General features: G+C 44.2%; 1 protein-coding gene across 2 annotated transcripts in view; it reads right to left on the bottom strand.

Moving 5' to 3' along the window:
• LOC139409129 (fibrillin-2-like) overlaps nucleotides 1-20,528 on the bottom strand; it is a 92,601-nt gene that overhangs the window by 50,235 nt on the left and 21,838 nt on the right. For both annotated transcript variants that reach the window (XM_071153870.1, XM_071153871.1), the window contains exons 7-8: nucleotides 7,621-7,818; nucleotides 2,325-2,450 (exon numbers count right to left, since the gene is read on the bottom strand). In XM_071153870.1, the coding sequence (XP_071009971.1) occupies nucleotides 2,325-2,450; nucleotides 7,621-7,818 (324 nt within the window). The remainder of the gene's footprint in view (nucleotides 1-2,324; nucleotides 2,451-7,620; nucleotides 7,819-20,528) is intronic.

Below are 20,528 nucleotides of genomic sequence, written 5' to 3'. Positions count from 1 at the left end.
GTTCCTATCTAGGTTTCTTCCTTGGTTTCAACAATGATCAAATTAAGATCCTACATCTGTACACTAGACCTGGGAGTCAGCAGTATATAGCTAGTATATAGCTAGTGTGTATTATATATATATATATATATATATATATATATATATATATATATATATATATATATATATATATATATATAAATAAAAGAGAGAGAGAGAGAGAGAGAGAGAGAGAGAGAGAGAGAGAGAGAGAGAGTGTGTGTGTGTGTACTTGGCATGGTCCAGTCTACCGTGTGGTGTATTACAGTATATGATGGTGAGAGTGAAGTGAGGCTCCAGAAGGCATTGGGTTTATATGCTGTGTTACGCTTATTTATACACATATATAATTACCCTTTTGGTCAAATTACAGTATGCGTGTGTTTATAGCGCGGTGTGTGAGAGGCGGGCCCCTAAATGTGTGTGTGCGCAGTCGGTCGGTATGCATTAGTGGTGTGTGTTGGCAGTGGGTAAGCAGTAATGCTGTCTATGGGGCAGTGTGTGTGTGTGTGTTTTGTAATGACGCACACAGTGGGAAGTTAAGAGGCACTGGGTCCCCTGCTGACTATTGTCAGACTGCTTTGGTGAAAGGTTCTCCTCAAGTCATAAAAGAGCAGCAAAATAAACGTGGTGTCAGCATTCCCCCGGAATAGGACCAGACTTTACACAGCTCAGACATGGAGCGCTGTGTGTGTTTAGGGAAATGTCTGCCACCTGGATAAATGACCACTGTTCAATCATCAAAGTGTGTGTTGTGAGACTGTGTTTGTGTGCGAGAGAAAGTATGTATGCATTGTGTATATGTATGAGTGAGTGTGTATGTGTGTGCGCGTGTGTATAGTACAGGTGTGTGTGTGTAAGAGTTTGTCTGCATGTATAGTATGTGTAGTGTGTATAGTGAGTGTGGGTCTACAAGTGTCAGACGCTACGGGGAGGTCCGTGTATATAACGCTGAAGTCATCTCTGCTCTGTAAGTGTTTCTTTGTGCTAGCGCTAACAGCTGGCCCTGTGCCAGGCGACTGTATTTATGGAAGGAAAATGGGGGGCAAAAGAAAGAAGGAGAGAAAAAAGAACGAGTGCGAAACACGACTGGAGCGAAAGGAGCTATGAAATCAGGTAGGCTGCTTTGGCAAAGAAGAGCTACCTCCCAGACATGTTAACAGCTCCAAGGCTGGCTCCACTAGAATATGACGCCATGTTTGTGCATAAACTTGGAGGGCATTTTGAAACCCATTTTCCTTTGGAATACTGATGGTGGTCGGTGATGTCATAAGTGAACAAAATGGGGTTTGAATCTCGCAATCTCAGAGCTGTGCTATTTGAGGTACCTGGGTATTTATAGTTATGGATGGTTCAACTTTGTATTCTCTACCCTTTAATTAAATACTTGATGTTTTGAGACTAAAAACGGACTCTGCCCCAATTAAGCTCTAAAACAATGTTACCTAAATGCATCCACCATCCAGCCCCCACCGTGGCCCAAACAAAGCCCAGCGACGGAGCCTCAAGCCTGGGGCTGATCCACTACTGTCTCCAATTGTCCTGTAATTAGTTAACCTCCGAGGATCTCCACCCCCACACGCTGCCTCTCATCCCACCAGGCTTCAAAGACTAAAGGGCACAGGACACCTCTCCTGCTCTAGTCCAACCAACAGGCCTCTAGCACCATAGGGATGCTGCGGCACAATCCGATTTCATTGGGACTGTGATAGGACAGCAGTGTCTATGTGTGTGTCTGTGTGAGTGCATGAAAGCATGCCTGTCTCTGTGTCAGAGCGAGAGAGAGAGAGAGAGAGAGAGAGAGAGTGTATGTGTGTGTGAATCCTTCCCTCATCACATGACCAGCTAATTAGAGGCTCCTCCGGGTATATGAGTGTTTCCAACCCTTCATTAACCCTCAGGGTCTACTGATGTCTAACAGCTGAGCTCTCTCTCTCTCTATAGCTGTCACTGGACACCCAGGCGCCGTTCAAATCCTCTTCAAATGCACCCTTTCATCCTTCCTTATGTGTGTGTACGTTTCCATACCAGAGACTTGATAATCACAGAAGCCAATAGCCACAGTACTAAAAAAAAAAAAACTGCTAACAAAACCCTGGCAAAAAAAACTCAACAATGGATCTACGCTCGCAATTCAAAATCAAATTCTTAACTGAGGCATTGAGTTCACTTAGCCTACTTTAATTCACGGCCAATGTGTTTTCCATTACACCAACTCATTGTTATACATTCCTACTTGTTATAAAAGGTGCATAACATAACATCACCACAGAGGGTCTGTGGACTGTGTGTGTGTGACTCACCTTCACACTTGTGGCTGGTGTCACTCTGGCGGTGGCCCGCAGGACATTTACACTCATAGGAGCCCACTGTGTTGATGCAATTACCTCCTGCACACAGCCCCGGGATGGCCTGGCACTCATCCACATCTACAGGGGGACAAGAGGGTGAAAGGAGGGAGAGAGAGAGAGAATGTAGACCATCAGCACAAATAAGCAGCGCCTTAACAGGCGTTGCTTTAAGAGATGCATTTTAAATACTCTGTTTACTCTTAATGAGCTAAGAATCTCCCAAAGCTTTGCTGCCCACTAACCTTGAATCAGATGGAGTCTATAAATGTGTGTGAATGAATTTGGATTTTACACTCTGTGATTTACAGCACCTTAGCCTTTAAAGTGAACTAGGCTGGGCGCATACATTACATTACAATAATCAATCATGAGAAGACTTATGGCTAAAATAGTTTTTTAAATCCTGAGCTTTCAGTCCCGTATTAAAACCTGTTGAAAGGGGCGAAGCAGGAAAGAACAGAGGATATCTTGGCACCGCCACCTAGGAACCAAGATGACTCCAGACTGCAGCACTTGTTTGAGGAAGTGAGTGGGTTCATGTATATTTCCCCATCATGCCATGAGTAACTAGGATGGTGCTGTGAGCGTGGGGCTCTGATTGGACAGTGAACACAGTAACCAGGAAGCATGACATGTCTTCTTTAGTCGTTAAAGAGAGGGAGGAGTCATTTATCACCTCATCTTCCTCCCTCTTCCCAGAGAATAAGAGGTAAAGAGAGAGGCCCGACTCGTCTCCCTCCACCAGGTGACTTGGACTTGTTGTGTGGAGGTCAATGAGTGTCGGATTTGTTCAACAACAAAAATGTATGGCTTATGTGAGGTTCATTTATTTGATTGAATTGAAGTTGCATAATGCTTAGGTTTTTACGAGTGTACTGATATAAGTAGGACAAACGACAGACAAAAACACTTCATATTGGAGATGGCTATGCATATTCATTGCATGAGGCTCGTAGCATAGCATCTCCTCAGGCGGTTGACGTCAACAACCCCATCGAATATTCAAAAAAGTATTAAAATAATTAGATCTATTCACCAGTCATAGAAAGGATAGGCGGGAGCTTGACAGGCTACTGTGCCTCTTTGTGCACAACGACTGCCATTGTTAGGGCGGAGAGACATGTATATCTTGTTAGTATATCCATAATCTTTGCTCTTCCCCTCTTCACACATTTACACTTCATTAGCTCACAGTCTGGCCATGCTGGCAAGAGAGAGGTGTTGGTGTTTCGTCATCTTCAGTGGAAACACATTGACTCAGACCCCTCAGATCGTTAGCGTGCCTAGAGAGGGTTCGTCTGGTCCGGGTGTGTGAATGTGTGCCGAGACTGGTATTTGTCTGGATGGTATGAAAACATAGTCAAGTGTAGAATCTCAATTGCATACTCCTCGCATCCTCATCTCATTCGCAAAACCCATTGGATGAAAAAGCCAGAGTTCCCTCCCCTCGGCCCTTTTCCTCCAATGGGTTTAGAGAAAGAGACGAGGAGAGAGGACGTGATGACTATGCAATTGAGATCTTCCCAAAGAAACACACAGACGTCCAGACACACACACCCGATCATCCAGCTCTGTGAGAGGGAAGTTGGCACGCCTTGCCAGTACCCAGCCAAGCAGCCAAGATTAATACCGCCCTCTCTCTCTCTCACACACACACACCCAGCCTGTTTCTAATCATGCGCATTTATTTTTACCTCTGTTCCCTTTTAACAAAGCCTGAAAATGTGCTCACGTGTTGAGGACCATCCAAATCCATGACGCCTGGAATGCTATCCTTACATTGGGATTCATGTGCATGTGTGCTTTGAACTGATTCCAACAGGACTTTGCTCAGGGGCTTTTTGGCGACCAGTCAAAGGTTTTTATTACACATGTACTCATTAAAGGGTTTTCCTTATTTAAAAAAATATATTCTACATTGTAGAATAATAGTGAAGACATCAAAACGATGAAATAACACATATGGAACCAAGTAGTAACCAAAAAAGTTTTAAACAAATCAAAATATATTTGAGATTGTTCAAAGTAGCCACCCTTTGCCTTGATGACAGCTTTGCACACTCTTGGCATTCTCTCAACCAGCTTCATGAGGAATGCTTTTCCAACAGTCTTGAAGGAGTTCCCACATATGCTGAGCACTTGTTGGCTGCTTTTCCTTTTCCAACTCATCCCAAACTATCTTAATTGGGTTGAGGTCAGGTGATTGTGGAGGCCAGGTTATCTGATGCAGCACCCAATCACTCTCCTTCTTGGTCAAATAGCCTTTACACAGCCTGGAGGTGTGTTTTGGGTCATTGTCCTGTTGAAAAACAAATTATAGGACCACTAAGTGCAAACCAGATGGGATGGCGTATCGTTGCACCATGCTGGTTAAGTGTGACTTGAATTCTAAATGATTCACCAACAGTCACCAGCAAAGCACCCCCACACCATCACCCTTCCTCCACAAATGCGGAGATCATCCTTTCATCTACTCCGCGTCTCACAAAGACACTGCAGCTGAAACCAAAAATCTCAAGTTTGGACAGATTTTCACTGGTCTAATGTTCATTGCTCATGTTTCTTGGCCCAAGCAAGTCTCTTCTTCTTATTGGTGTCCTTTAGTAGTGGTTTCTTTGCAGTACTTCGACCATGAAGGCCTGATTCACGCAGTCTCCTTTGAACAGTTGATGTTGAGTTGTGTCTGTTACTTGAACTCTGTGAAGCATTTATTTGGGATGCAATCTGAGGTGCAGTTAACTCTAATGAACTTATCCTCTGCAGCAGAGGTAACTGTCACGCCCTCACCTGTTTCCATTAGTCCGGTGTATTTAACCCTGTGTTTCCTGTCTCTCTGTGCCAGTTCGTCTTGCTTTGCCAAGTCAACCAGCGATTTTTCCTAGCTCCTATTTTTCCCAGTCTCTGTTTTTTCCTAGTGCTCCTGGATTTGACCCTTGCCTGTCCTGATGTCGAATCCGCCTGCCTGACCACTCTGCCTGTCCTGACCTCGAGCCTGCCTATCGCCTGGTACTGTTTGGACTCTGACCTGGTTTTTGAACTCTCGCCTGTCCCCGACCTGCCTTTTGCCTACCCCTTTTGTTATAATAAATAACGGAGCTCAACCATCTGCCTCCTGTGTCTGCATTTGGGTCTCGACTTGGGCCCTTATAGTAACTCTGGGTCTTCCTTTCATGTGGCTGTTCTCATGAGAGCCAGTTTCATCATAGCACTTGATGGTTTTTGCAACTATACTTGAAGAAACTTTCAAGATTCTAGACATTTTCCGGATTGACTGACCTTCATGTCTTAAAGTAATGATGGACTGTTGTTTCTCTTTGCTTATTTGAGCTATTCTTGCCATAATATGGACTTGGTCTTTTAGTAAATAGGGCTATCTTCTGTATACCACCCCTACCTTGTCACAACACAACTGATTGGCTGAAACACATTAAGAAGGAAAGAAATTCCACAAATTAACACCTGTTAATTGACATGCATTCCAGGTGACTACCTCATGAAGCTGGTTGAGAGTACAAAGCTGTCATCAAGGCAAAGGGTGGCTACTTTGAAGAATCTAAATCTATAATATATTTGATTAACACTTTTTTTTGGTCACTACATGATTCCATATGTGTTATTTCATAGTTTTGATGTCTTCACTATTATTCTACAATGTAGAAAATAGTAAAAATAAAGAAAAACCCTTGAATGAGTAAGTGTGTCCAAACGTTTGATTGGTACTGTATATATAGAAGCAGACTGATAGAGGCTCTGTGAAAGAATGTGACTTTTAATATACCCCACCCTCATATGTACATAGCCATCTCAATTACCCCGTACTCCTCGACTAGATACGGGTACTCCCTACATATGGCCATGTTATTTTTTACTCGTCATTGTTATTCCTTATTCACTGTGTATTTATTCCTCGTGTCACTATTTCTATTTTTTAAAATCTTTATCTTCAACTCGCAACCCGTAAGTAAGCATTTCACTGTGTGTCTACACCGGTTGTTTACAAAGCATGCGACAAAGACCTTTTATTTTGATTTGACTTGATGAATGGGTTGACTTAGAGTTGAATGTAAGACATTCAATGATGCAGCTTTGGATAATAAAGCGCTTTGGTTGTGTTTGAGCATCAATTTCCTTGCTTTTTGTCCAGTGGCCACAGCAGAAAGAGAAGTCACAGATTGCCAATTTAAGGCACTCAGTCAGTCACATTGGTGATTCCAATGTGCAGAGTGAGGCGTGAAGGTTTACCGCTGTCTTAGAGTCATATTTCTTCAGTTGTTCAGTTCTTTCCGGCTATTTTTCATTAGACTGAGTGCAAAAAGCTTTCATATTCAATTTGGCTTTCACCACACCTTACTGAGTATGTGTCAACACTCAACAGGAACTTTAGAGGCCATGTGCACCTGCTTTCTGCCAATAAAGGGGAGTGTCCTGTTTCTCCCAGGTGGCTCCTAGTCCTGCACATTAATGTGAATGAGGTAAGTGCCCCCCTTTGAGACTTAGTGAAAAACATTCAAAAAAGGCAACCCATTATCTCAACACAAAGGTGTTGACTAGACAACTCTCATTTGAATATCCACAGAGAGGAAGAGGCTCCAGTCCATGGAGGGCCGTTTGAATATTGCAGAGGGGTGAGACGCTGCGTTTACCTAAGAGGGGACATAACATTTACATGTGTCATCTATTGATCCAGCCTCACTGCTTAGTCTGGTTGGTCATTAGGGAGCCTAGTGTGGAGGAGGGGGGGGGCAGACAGACAAAACAGACAGAGACAGAGAGAGACAGAGACAGAGAGAGACGGCCTGGGGCTGCTGCTGCAATGCTGATGAAGCAATGTGAAACTCAGTTCATGAGGCGGTGAAATTAGAACTCTTTCTCTCTCGTACCCTCCCTCTCTTTCTCTTGGGCTTTGATGTGTATCTCTGTTCTGCTCTGCTCTGTGTGTGTGTGTTTTGGTTTCTCTGTGTGGGTGGTGGTTGCAGGCTGCAGAAGTTTGGTGACAGTATCAGAGATAAGGAAGGTGACTGTTACGTTGACATTTACATTAAACATGATTTTATTGAAGATGTTGCAGATGGTGACAGATTAAGTTACTAGTTAATTAAGTGAATTAAGTTGGTTACAGTGTTCGTGATGAGGATGGTGTGTGTGTGTGCGTGTGACTCACTTGTAGAGTTTATTAGACTGAAGATCATTCAGGTGTGTTTATATGTGATTGTAAACATGCGTGTGTGTGTGTGTGTGTATGTCTTACCCTGGCACGCGCCGCTGCGGATGTTGGGGATGAAGCCTCGGCGACAGGGGTGAGGCTGGGCGGGGCACATCTCACAGGGGTGTCCCCATGCCCGTCCGATGGTGGCACAGCACAATGTCTTGGTGCACACGATGCCACTCAACTGGCCCTGGCACATCTGGTTGTTGACCTGCGTGAAACAGGGCCCAGTCCGGTAGTCTGGAGGGGGAGAAGGAGAGAGAACAAGAGTCAGCCATTTATTTATCCCACTTCCTTAAAATCCCCCTCTGAATGTTCTGTATAACTGAAAGGTAGTGAGGAAAAATACATCTAAAGCCAAGACTATTTCACACTTCTGCTAGCTACATTTGATTGAGTTTGAAGTGCTGTTAAAATAAATATAAATATACCCCAGAAGAACACAATTTAGTAGGCTTTAAATGCTGCAATATGTCATGCACACTGTATGACAGACCTCCCAAGTCTTTAACCCATTGGACTAAATGCTGCTGCACATTCCTGGTTAGAGACATTTATCTGGAAATGTGCTGAACAGTGGGTTCCCCTGTTCACTGGTGTAATGGGATAACTATATAATGGGGAAACCCATTTAGTACTGGTTCCCTTCAATAACGATCTTCTCATGACAAATATTCTTGGTCCAGACCAGGGGAGAACGACTGCCCCCTCTCAGTGAAGCAACGGCAGTTCAAGGCCGACCGCGGTACTGCAGGCATTGTTAGCAGAAAACAGAATACCACCATTATAGTGAATAGAAATAAAATTGTATTTGTCACTGTGTGCCGAATACCTCACAGTGAAATGCTTACTTACAAGCCCTTAAACAATGCAGTTCAAGAAATAAAGTCAAGAAAATATTTCCCAAAAAATACATTTAAATCCAATCAAATAAAAAAGTAACACAAGAAAATGACATAACAATAATGAGCAATATACATGGGGTACCGGTACCGAGTCAATGTGCTGGGGTACCCGTTAGTCAAGGTCATTTGTGAAATGACTATGCATAGATAATAAAACAGCAAGTAGCAGTAGTGTAAAAACAGTCTTATGGCTTGGGGGTGGAAGCTGTTAAGGAGCCTTTTGGTACTAGACTTAGCGCTCCGGTACCGCTTGCTGTGCGGTAACTTGGGTGACTAGAGTCGTTGACAATTTTTTGGGCTTTCCTCTGACACTGCCTAGTATATAGGTCCTGGATGTCAGGAAGCTTGGCCCCAGTGATGTACTGGGCCGTACGCACTTCCCTCTGTAGCGCATTACGGTCAGATGCCAAGCAGTTGCCATACCAGACGGTGACGCAACCGGTCAGGATGCTCTCGATGGTAAAGCTGTAGAACTGTTTGAGGATCTGAGAACCTATGCCAAATCTTTTTAGTCTCCTGAGGGGGAAAGGTGTTGTCGTGCACTCTTCACAACTGCCTTGGTGTGTTTGGACCATGATAGTTCGTTGGTGAGGTTGGCACCAAGGAACTTGAAACTCTCGACCCGCTCCATTTCAGCCCCGTCGATGTTACATAGAGGGAGAGGTTGTTGTCCTGGCACCACACTGCAAGGTGTCTGACCTCCTCCCTATAGGCTGTCTCATCGTTGTCGGTGAGCAGACCTACCAGTGGTGTCTCATTAGCAAACGTAATGATGGTGTTGGAGTTCAGGGAGTACAGTTCAGGGAGTACAGGAGGGGACTAAGCACACACCCCTGAGGGGCCCCAGTGTTGAGGATCAGCGTGACAGATGTGTTGTTGCCTACCCTTACCACCTGGGGACGGCCCGTCAGCAAGTCCAAGATCTCGAGACTTCTTTCATATTAGACATTGCGCACCAGCAGTTATTGACAAATAGACACCCAGCCCAGCCCCTCGACTTAACAGACGTAGCTGCTCTGTCCTGACGATGCACAGAGAAGCCAGCCAGCTCCATATTTTCTGCGTCGTCGTTCAGCCACATCTCGTGAACGATAAGATATTACAGTTTTTAATGTCCCGTTGGTAGGATAGTCTTAATCGTAGATCGTCCAGTTTGTTTTCCAATGATTGCACATTGGCCAATAATACGGAGGGTAGTGGTGGTTTACCAACTCGTCGGCACCCCGCCCCTTATATTATTTTTCTTCATGAGGATGACAGGGATTTGGGCCTTGTCTCGACAAAGCAGTATATCCTTTGCGTCAGACTCAAAAAATATTTGTCCAGTTCGAGTAATGAGTGAGTAATTGCTGTTCTGACGTCCAGAAGCTCTTTTCGGTCATAAGAGACAGTAGCAGCAATGTTATGTACAGAATGAGTTACAAACAATGAAAAAAACGAACAAAATAAAACAGTTGGTTACGAGCCCGTAAAACTGTATATACAGTTGAAGTCGGAAGTGTATTCCTGACAATATACAATTAAATGTCATATATTCCTGACATTTAATCCTAGTAAAAAATCCCTGTCTTAGGTCAGTTAGGATCACCACTTTATTTTAATAATGTGAAATGTCAGAATAATATTTGAGAGAATGATTTATTTCAGCTTTTATTTCAGCTTTTATACATCACATTCCCAGTGGGTCAGAAGTTTACATACACTCAATTAGTATTTGGTCGCATTGCATTGAAATTGTTTAACTTATCAAACGTTTCAGGTAACCTTCCACAAGCTTCTCACAATAACCCCATTCCCCCTGACAGAGCTGGTGTAACTGTGTGAGGTTTGTAGGCCTCCTTGCTGGCACACGCTTTTTTAGTTTTATGTCTATGTCTATAGGATTGAGGTCAGTGCTTTGTGATGGCCACTTCAATACCTTGACTTTACTATCCTTAAGACATTTTGCCACAACTTTGGAAGTGTATTTGGGGTCATTGTCCATTTGGAAGACCCATTTACGACCAAGCTTTAACTTCCTGACTGATGTCTTGAGATGTTGCTTAAATATATCCACATAATTTCCCTCCCTCATGATGCCATCTATTTTGTGAGGTGACCCAGTCCCTCCTGCAGCAAAGCACCCCCACAACAAGATGCTGCCACCCCTGTGCTTCACGGTTGGGATGTTGTTCTTCGGCTTACAAGCCTCCCCCTTTTTCCTCCAAACATAACGATGGCCATTATGGCCAAACAGTTATATTTTGTTTCATCAGACCAGAGGACTTTTCTCCAAAAAGTACGATCTTTGTCCACATGTGCAGTTGCAAACAATAGTCTGGCTTTTTTTATGGCAGTTTTGGAGCAGTGGCTTCTTCCTCGCTGAGCAGCCTTTCAGATTATGTCGACATGTTTCCTCCAGCATCTGCACAAGGTCCTTTGCTGTTGTTCCGGGTTTAATTTGCACTTTTCGCACCAAAGTATGTTCATCTCTAGGAGACAGAACCCGTCTCCTTCCTGAGCGGTATGACGGCTGCGGTGTCCCATGGTGTTTATACTCACGTACTCTTGTTTGTACAGATGAACATGGTACCTTCAGGCGTTTGGAAATTGCACCCAGGGATGAACCAGACTTGTGGAGGTCTACAATTCTTTTTCTGAGGTCTTTCTTTTGATTTTCCCATGATGTCAAGCAAAGAGGCACTGAGTTTGAAGGTATGCCTTGAAATACATCCACAGGTACCCCTCCATTTGACTCATATGATGTCAATTAGCCAGAAGCGTATAAAGCCATGACACCATTGAGTCTGTCTGGGATTAAATGAAGAGAGAGAAGCACCTGAGGCTGCCTAAATCCACAGAAGAACTGTGGTTAGTTATCCAAGATGTTTGGGCAAACCTACCTGCCGAGTTCCTTCAAAAACTGTGTGCAAGTGTATCTACAAGCATTTATGCTGTTTTGAAGGCAGAGGGTGGTCACACCAAATATGGATTTGATTTAGATTTTTCTTCTGTTCACTCACTTTGCATTTAGTTCATTGATAAATATAATCTATTAGCATGTCTATTTTTGAAAAATTCTTACTTTACAGCATTTTTTCACACCTGCCTAAAACTTTTGCACAGTACTGTATATGGGGGATTGGAAATGTGGCAGACAATTACATTGATAGAAGCCACAATCTATCTGCAACATTAAAGCTGCCCCCTACAAAAACTACTGAAAATATTAATTTAAAAAAGATAGTGTGTCACTTTGTGTGGAAACAAAGTAATGAGGAGAACACAATGTCCTCTGACTTCAATGGCCACCTTGCTGCGCTGCTCACCAGGAACAACCAGGCGACATCATTTTGTTAACCACACTTCACAAGTCAAACACAATGACCTCACGCTGAAACCATTTGAGCAATATGATGTCCATTCAATCGCACATAATAAAACTCAAACAGGCCTAATGATGGAAAGGCCTTATTAACTGCAGTAGTGGTGCCAAAGTTAATACAGCATTAGAGGTACTGTAGAGATGGAGGGTTGGAATTCAAATAAAATACATGGTCTGAGAGGGGCTGTCAGGAGGAATGTAACATAAACCCTGGAGAAGTGGTTTAAGTTGACCCTCTTGAGTTCTAAAGGAGATGTACAGATAGATGAGGCAGCTTTGTTGTGGAAGCGCTGCTCTTATTACTTCCTGGTGCAGTTAAATGAAAATTAAATCACAGCCAGACAGAGAACGAGTGAACGCGAGATAGACAGAGGGGAAGTAGGTCAAACCCAGCAGAGAGAGAGAAAGAGAGAGAGAGGGATTGAGACGGATACCAGCAGGCTCTTACTGTCCCCTCTCACTCATACCCATGACCTGACAATCTGGCCTGGACAATTTGAGGCCGGGAATGCGAGTCCCCATCCGAGCGGCAGAGACCCACTGTGGCGATAACAGTCACGCACATCTGGGCTTGATTAATCTGGCCTGGTCGGGACCAGGAAGGGACAACCTCTGGTCCAGATGTGTCCATCTGGAACTCTGAATCACTCTGGGCCACATCCACAACCCCCCACTAACTAACAAACTAAACCCTCCATACATCCTGCTCTTCTACCAGTCAACTCTGCATTAAAAACTCATGTAAATCATAATAATCACACTAATGTTGGACTCATATGCTCCAATGCTTTATGTCCATCATGCTTTCATCTGGTTTTGATTTAATCATACATCGGAACAATTTCAGTAAAACTAAGTTCTGGAAGTGAGCGAGGAGCATGAACAGGACCTTTATGGAGAGCTATAGGGAAGTTGTTCATGCAAAAGGTATGAGATGACATGGAAGGGAGCCATTTAAAGAAACAAAGAGAAAGAAAGAGAGAGAAGAGAGCTGGCAATTGAGCTGCCATTCCTTTGATCAGCAGTGAGACACTCAAAGTGAGGAGGCGTCTGGGCGCTCCCATGGCCAAACCTTTCAGAAGCAGCGCTAGACGACTGCTTGAGGATCTAGCCAAGTTCAGCAGAGCCCTGTCTATGTGTGCATACGACTGAAGGAAAACACACCGTAGGTCGGCCGCCAAGCTAGGCCAAACAAAAGACTGGAGCGCTCCGAGCGCTCACTCTTTTAATGGACTCAATAACAATCGCCTTGCCAGGGTGTCTATGTCTCAGCGCCACAAGACCCAACTGACTCAGAACCAGACAGACAGGCCAAGCAGTGTGTGTGTGTGTGTGTGTGTGTGTTGACCATGACCAGGGAACATGAACAATCCAGGGCCAGAAGAGTTAGAAATGGGAATGGGGTATAAAGGAACTGAGGTACTGGCTGGGCCGAAGTCGACAACATTCGGAAGCAATTTGGTCTAATTACAGTTAAAATTGCTCTATAGATCCAAACTATTCGCCGGATCCCTCCCTCCTGTATCCTGCCTTTCACCACCATCTGTCTCCTTTCCAGGTATTTTCAGTTTCCTCCACATGCTCCCAACGACGAAGCACAGATCACTAGAAATCAAATTCTTGGCCTTTCAAAACTCAGCAAAGGCTACCTAATAAGTTAAAACAGCCTCCTCATAGGAATGCATTGCATATCTGTTACATTAGAAGCAAGGCCAAAGTACTAAACATCTGCCAAGATGTGCCGGCTAAGTGTAACCCATCCCAGAGTTGGGTTAATGAGGTCACATTATGGACTCTCACCTACATAAGATCTGTCCAGCCCATCAGATCAACATCTGTAACTGGGTCAAACGTGATTTTTCCCTATTCCCCTTTTCCTGCCTGAGAGAAAGCCTCTGATGAGAGGAGATGGGAATGGGACAATCTGGCAGGTGAGAAAAGGGATGCTAATCCAGTCTGGAAAGCCGGCCAAGTTGTTTGGGAAACGCTCCCGACGTCAAGCTGCACGATCACAGGGAAGAGGGAAGGAACGCCGACATGCCTTCTTATGTCAACGGTCGGTGGAAACCAAGGGAAAGCGGGAGAAAATCAGCCAATTCCAAAGCGATACGTAGATGATGTATGGAGACCAGGGTTGCACATTTTACGGAATATTCAGAGGTGGAAACCTTCCGTGGGAATTAACAGGAATATATGGGAATTAACAGGAATATATGCAAAATAATATTAATACCATTTAAATGTAGATGTTTTTTGCATTGGAAATATTTACCATATCACATGGAGACAGAAACAATTTTACCTTACCACCTTACCATTTTACCTTATCATAAGTAGACAAATGCAAATGATTAAATCTTTCCAATATAATTTTTTTTAAATAAAATGTTTACGAATTTAACTTTAATTAAAAGAGTTGACTCTTCACATGGGATGATTTCACAGAACAACAAAAGAAAGGAGATATTGAATGATCCCCAATGATCCATCGCATCTCCCAAAAATGTTTTCAACATACATCTGTAAAATGATAGTCTAGAAACTAAAGCTTTGGTTGTCTCCTCTCAGGCTTCCATGTCTTCCCCCTGGACCTCCTCAATGTCGACCTCTTGAACATCAGACTGACTGTCACTTTCCAACCTTGTTGAAGGATGGCTCGTTGTCAGGCTCTAAAAGCCTCAAATTTGCCCAAATTGCCACCAATTTTTCAACCCTTGTATTGATCAGCCTGTTGCGTGCTTTGGTGTGTGTGTTCCCAAACAAAGACCAGTTGCGCTCTGAGACAGCTGATGTTGGTGGAATTTGGAGGATAATGGAGGCAACAAGGGAAAAAGCCTCAGATCCACAAAGTCCCTTCCACCAGGTGGCTGATGAGATATGTTGGCACGATTGCCATATTGCGTGTCCATCCCAAAGCCCTTGCTTGGAAGTGTACTTCCCCAGACTGCCAAGAACCTTGCCCTCATCCAGGCCAAGGTGGCAAGACACGGTAGTGATGACACTATAGGCCTTGTTGATCTCTGCACCAGACAGGATGTTCTTGCCAGCATACTTGGGGTCCAACATGTACACTGCGGTATGTATGGGCTTCAGGCAGAAGTCTTCACGCTTTTTGATGTATTTCAGAACTGCAGTTTCCTTTGCATGGAGCAATGGTGACGTGGGCAGGGCAGTACATATTTCTTCTCTTACATCTGCAAGCAGAGTCTGAACATCAGACAGGATGGCATTGTTTCCCTCAATCCGTGCAATGGCTACTGATATAGGTTTCAGGTTGCTTTATCACTCTCTCCCAAAATACATAATCCAGGAAGATCCTCTTGATGGGGCTGTCCATGTCAGTGTGATGACCCTCCCACTCTGTCTGCCGTATTCTCTCTTTGTTCTTGTTTCCTTATTAGGATGCCGGTGGGTGGAGTTGGGAGGGTCGTCAGCTACATGGGAAACACCTGGGCCCGGTGTGTCCCAGGATAAATACACCACTTCCCCATTCATGGAGACTCTCTCCATGCAGACACCTTTTTTTGATTTGGTTGTGTCTTGGTGGTTTTTGGTTGTTTGCTTTGGCACCGTTCAACACCCCGCATTATCACATTCATGCATGCAAAACACTCACTTACACTACTGATTACACACACCATTGTACTTAGTTTACTTTATTTAATAAATATATATTGTTAGTCCTTATCTCCCTTTTGTTACGGGCTTTGAGCTGGCTCATGACACAGCAGACTGTGATATGGCCATTTCTTGGAGACTCATTCCCCTCCAAGAGGCTGTCAAACATGATGACAACACCACCCCAACGGGTGTTGCTGGGCAGCTTCAATGTGGTGCTCTTATTCTTCTCACTTTGCTTGGTGAGGTAGATTGCTACTGTTACTTGATGACCCTTCACATACCTAACCATTTCCTTGGCTCTCTTGTGTGTCCATTGTTTTCTGTGCCATGATGTCCTTGAGGAGCAGATTCAATGCATGAGCAGCAAAGCCAATGCTTGTGATGTGAGGGCAGGACTCCTCCACTTTAGACCAAGCAGCCTTCATGGTCGCAGCATTGTTTGTCTTGTAGAATACTGTTTGAGGGGTGGAGATGTAGTTAATTATTCCTTGCCCACAAACATTCAACTACCCATCAGAGGTTGCAATAGTCTGCTTTCTCTACGATTTGCTTGACCTTCACTTGAACTCTGAACTCTGCATCCAGCAAAAGAGTAGATAAAGCATGTCTGGTTGGAGGGGTGTATGCTGGAAAAAGAACATTCAGAAGTCTCTCCCAATACACATTGCCTGTGAGCATCAGAGGTGAACCAGTTGCATACACAGCTCGAGCAAGACATTCATCAGCATGTCTCTGACTATGTTCCTCCATTGAGTCAAAAAAAACTTCTGATTCCAGGAGGACCATGAGCTGTTGCTATCGATAAGGTGTCTGATTTGACCTTGAATAGAAGTATACAGACTTTTGTCAGAGGTTGCTTGTTGTGACCTCTGAGGGAACTTTATGCACTTGGCCAGATGATTCTGCATCTTTATTGCATTCTTCACAAATGATTTGGCACAGTATTTGCAAATGTACACAGCTTTTCCTTCATTAGCTGCAGTGAAATTTCTCCACACATCAATTCCCGTGGCATTTTTCTACAAAGATTAGGAAAACAAATACAATTCAATGTAAAAAATAAATAGCTAAGCAGTTAGATTAAACAACAGAAATGTTTTTAAATGATATATGTCTGGAAAAAAAGTGAGTTAACACTCCTCAGTTAGCAGACTCAAGCAAGCTAAACCCCACATGGTAGCAAAACCTAACTAGCAGAAATTGTTAAGTTAGAAATGATTTAAACACACTCTGCTGTAGGCTACTATTTACTAGTTAACAAAACTGAATGTCATATACAATATATTCACCCCACCCAGTATTGTAATCGAAACTTACCAGAAAGCATGTAGTCCTTGCCTCGGACAGTGTAGTAGTGTGGGCTCAATAGCATCTAATTTGTGTGCAAGATCTTGAGAATCAGCTGTACATGTGATGGAAGAATGCACTGTGCATGCAGAGGGTTGCAATTCCATTGAATTGGGGATAGTTCAACCAAAATATCCCACAAGACCTAGAATCCCACAAGACCCACTGTTATACGTAATTTTTTTTGATGGACTTAAGCAAAATACCCCAAATTCCAGGGCTTAACTTCCCATGGAAAGTTTCAGACCTTTTGCCACCCTAATGGGGACAAATGGAGGGTTGAGATAAGATATTATTATACTCAATGAAACATGTTGTGATTACATGGGAAGGCAGTCATTCATACTGGTCTGGAAAGAGGTCAGCCTCCTCAGTGAGTGAGGAGGAAACAGAAGACACTCACAGGTCTTCCTGTGGCTGCTTCAGTTTCCTGACCTGGAGGCCCTTAGACTCATACAGCTGAGAGATTTACAACTCGCTGAAACAGGACGGACCGTGTCTTCTTCTCGTCATCTCTTTATCTCATAGCCGAGACAGGTGCTTTTCCACTTATCCCAAGCATGTTAGTGTGTGTGTGCGTGTGTGTGTATGTTTGTGCATACATCTGACTGCATGTGTGTGTCTGTGTGCGTGTGTTCAAGTAAGCTTGTGTGCATCAGTGTGTATGTGTGTATCTAGCTACACTCCTCAAATGTATGTACACTAGGTGTGTGTGTTATTCTCATTTTGGCACAAACTGTGCTGTTCCTGTTTCTGTTATCAACAGCATTATCAACAGCCCTTAAATCTACTTTCCCTTCAGCTTAATGGCTCTAAGAGGCTGAACCCTTCCTCAGGACACTCACCCAAACGTGATGATACGCTAGAATGCGTCCCTGTGTAAACCCTTGCTTTGAGCCGGTGGGAGATTGTGGGAGACACAGGGGAAAGTGAGGGAGATAAGCTCAAACGCAGCATAACAATCTTGGCACCAGACCGCTTGGTTGCCTGACTGGTAAGTTAATAGATAGCATTCTTTGAGGCAGAAACCGCCACTGTGGATAATTATGCAGAACACACACACGTCTGTGGAAACCCAAGCGAACACACAGGGCTACAGTAGATACAGGACAGTTCTTGCTCACCCATTAAACGTGTGTTTTACGGTCTGTTCTCACTCGTTTCACTAATCTTCTTTGCACAGATACATTTTATTCCCATCTCAAGTCCATTCTAACAACAGTTTCTACTCTAATTCAGAACAAATTGACTTACGGTAGCCTGAGTTCCAGTGTATTTCTGCTGTAGTCATCTTGTCACAGTCTGGTTTGTGGCATGTGTCATTACTGACTGCAGAAACAGTCAGGCACCCAGGCTACAAGTAGACATACTACTAAAGAAGCGTCCTTATCTACTACTGTACTAAATCGCGTAACATTAATAGGACATTTCTGGGCTCCATTGGGTACATTGGGAGGACTCTCGCTTCTCGGGCCTCAACTGATTTTCCATCAGACAAGATCAAAGGCTACCCTTCACTGTTCCTCTTGGGACCACAAATGTATTTATGATTTGTTTATGGGAGAAGTACCAAAATGTAGCGCCACTATGAAAAGCAGATGCAAAAAAACAGCATGTTTTTTTTTTTACATTTCCAATGACACACAAAACATAACGATGTCATTAAAACAACATAAAAGGCATAACATGGCGATGTCATTAAAACAACATAAAAGGCATAACATGGCGATGTCATTAAAACAACATAAAAGGCATAACATGGCGATGTCATTAAAACAACATAAAAGGCATAACATGGCGATGTCATTAAAACAACATAAAAGGCATAACATGGCGATGTCATTAAAACAACATAAAAGGCATAACATGGCGATGTCATTAAAACAACATAAAAGGCATAACATGGCGATGAGGTAGAGTTACTGTACTGTACTCATTACAGAGTTTACGGGTCTCTCTTTTTGGCAGCATGTCCCATTCTATGAGGTCTCTATTGAGCGAAAAAATGACACTTCTCTCCCGAGGACACACCCTTCCCTTCCACTGGGGGAGCCTTTGACAGATTACATGATGGAGACAGAAAGAGCAACACTTCCCCCCTTTCCATCCCCTCGTCATCGTCCTGACGTCATCATGGGCCAGCTCTCTGGGCTGGACTGGGCTGACTGTGTGGGCCCATAAGGGTAACACTGTTCACTATTGGACCTGAGCCTGGTTAATGGGCCGAGATACACTGGACACGTGAGCAGAACAACTCCCCATTGCCGCATTCATACAGCTGCTTCGTAATGAGAGGGCTTGGTGCTCCAGGCTGCAGAATGGACAGCTGCAGGCTGTAGGAGGCTGGGGATGGTGGGAAACTCAGCTGATTAGAGAGGGGCCCGAGTGGCTGTCAGTCTCCACTGTAATTCATGCTTAACTAGCCTGTCAGTGACACACACACACACTCCTCTGCGCCTCACCCTGACAGAGAAACCTATTAGACCAGCAGCTTTCCCTGTGACTCATAGACAGTACATCGACAGAGGAAAACACCCACACCTACTGTAACTGTAATGTACTGTCAAAGCACCTCTGGGCTTGGTTTTACCGTAACACCTCACTTCAAAAACCACTAATTGCAACCTTGGAGAGTCAAAGATTTATCTAGCTGGACGTCTTCACAGGACAGAGTAGTGAAATCTCTGGTAATAATGACATGTCAATTCTCACTGAGTTAAGGAAGCCCTGGGCTTATGTGAGTATTAAAGCACATCTCCTCTCTTTAGGTAGATGTGGATGATTGAGGAGGCTATAGAGGGACAGTTTTACAGCCTCTCCCAGACTTCAACGGACACAGTGAGGAGGTCGGGTCAGCGCCACGCACGCAAGTGCACGCGCACATTCACAAACGCACACACTTTGAGGCGGTGGGAGGTTTGCTGGAGGGCTGAGGGGGTCCGGTGGTCTCCCTTCTCTCAAGACTGTTTTTGTTTGGCCGCGCCTCGCTCTGTGTACACAGCTGGGGAATCCATTTTTACTTTTACCCCCTGCCTCTACCTCCATTCCTCCCTCCTTCCCTCGCTCCACTCCTGGAGCGAGAACCGTATTGTGGAGCGAGAACTGTATTTTTTATTGGCAGATTTCTGCGAGCCCCCCCCCCCCCCCCTCACCCCCTCCCCGTTGTGTTTTCCAGGAGAAAGGGGAGGCCAGGGGAGAGGTGGGTTAGTTGAGGGGAAGGGGTCGAGTCCTTGGGCTGTTAGGTCTAGCTGGAGGCCACACTAGGTCTGTGACCACTATGGGACAAGTCTGTCGGTACATTTTGGGGACGAGCTGAAATCCAAGTTCTGAGGATCTTTTGACTCATGAATTGGAATTGCAGCTCACTTCCAGAATTGACTGAATTGAAATGGCATTGATCCAGACCCTACTGAGATACACCCCCAGTGACACATAGCCCCTCCTCTTGGCTCTTACCTCTTCCTAACCATTCATCTTAGCTTTAGCCTCCACAGAAGGGAGTCCACTATCCACAAAATTAGACAACCAGATTACAGTCAATGGTCAAGTCTAGGGAGACAGACCCCCACGGTGTCTGTATGTGTGCACTTACTGTATGCAGTCACACTACGGTCACACTATGTCTAGACTGATATGAAGCTCATATATGCAGTAGATCAAAGCCTCTAAAGGTCCTGGCTCACTATCTTCCACAGCACTGGTGGGTGTGTTGT

This window comes from Oncorhynchus clarkii, chromosome 5, assembly GCF_045791955.1.
Source record: "Oncorhynchus clarkii lewisi isolate Uvic-CL-2024 chromosome 5, UVic_Ocla_1.0, whole genome shotgun sequence".
Lineage (NCBI taxonomy): Eukaryota > Metazoa > Chordata > Actinopteri > Salmoniformes > Salmonidae > Oncorhynchus > Oncorhynchus clarkii.
Note: the sequence above shows the minus strand (reverse complement) of the source record. Positions and strands in the feature narration are given on the sequence as shown.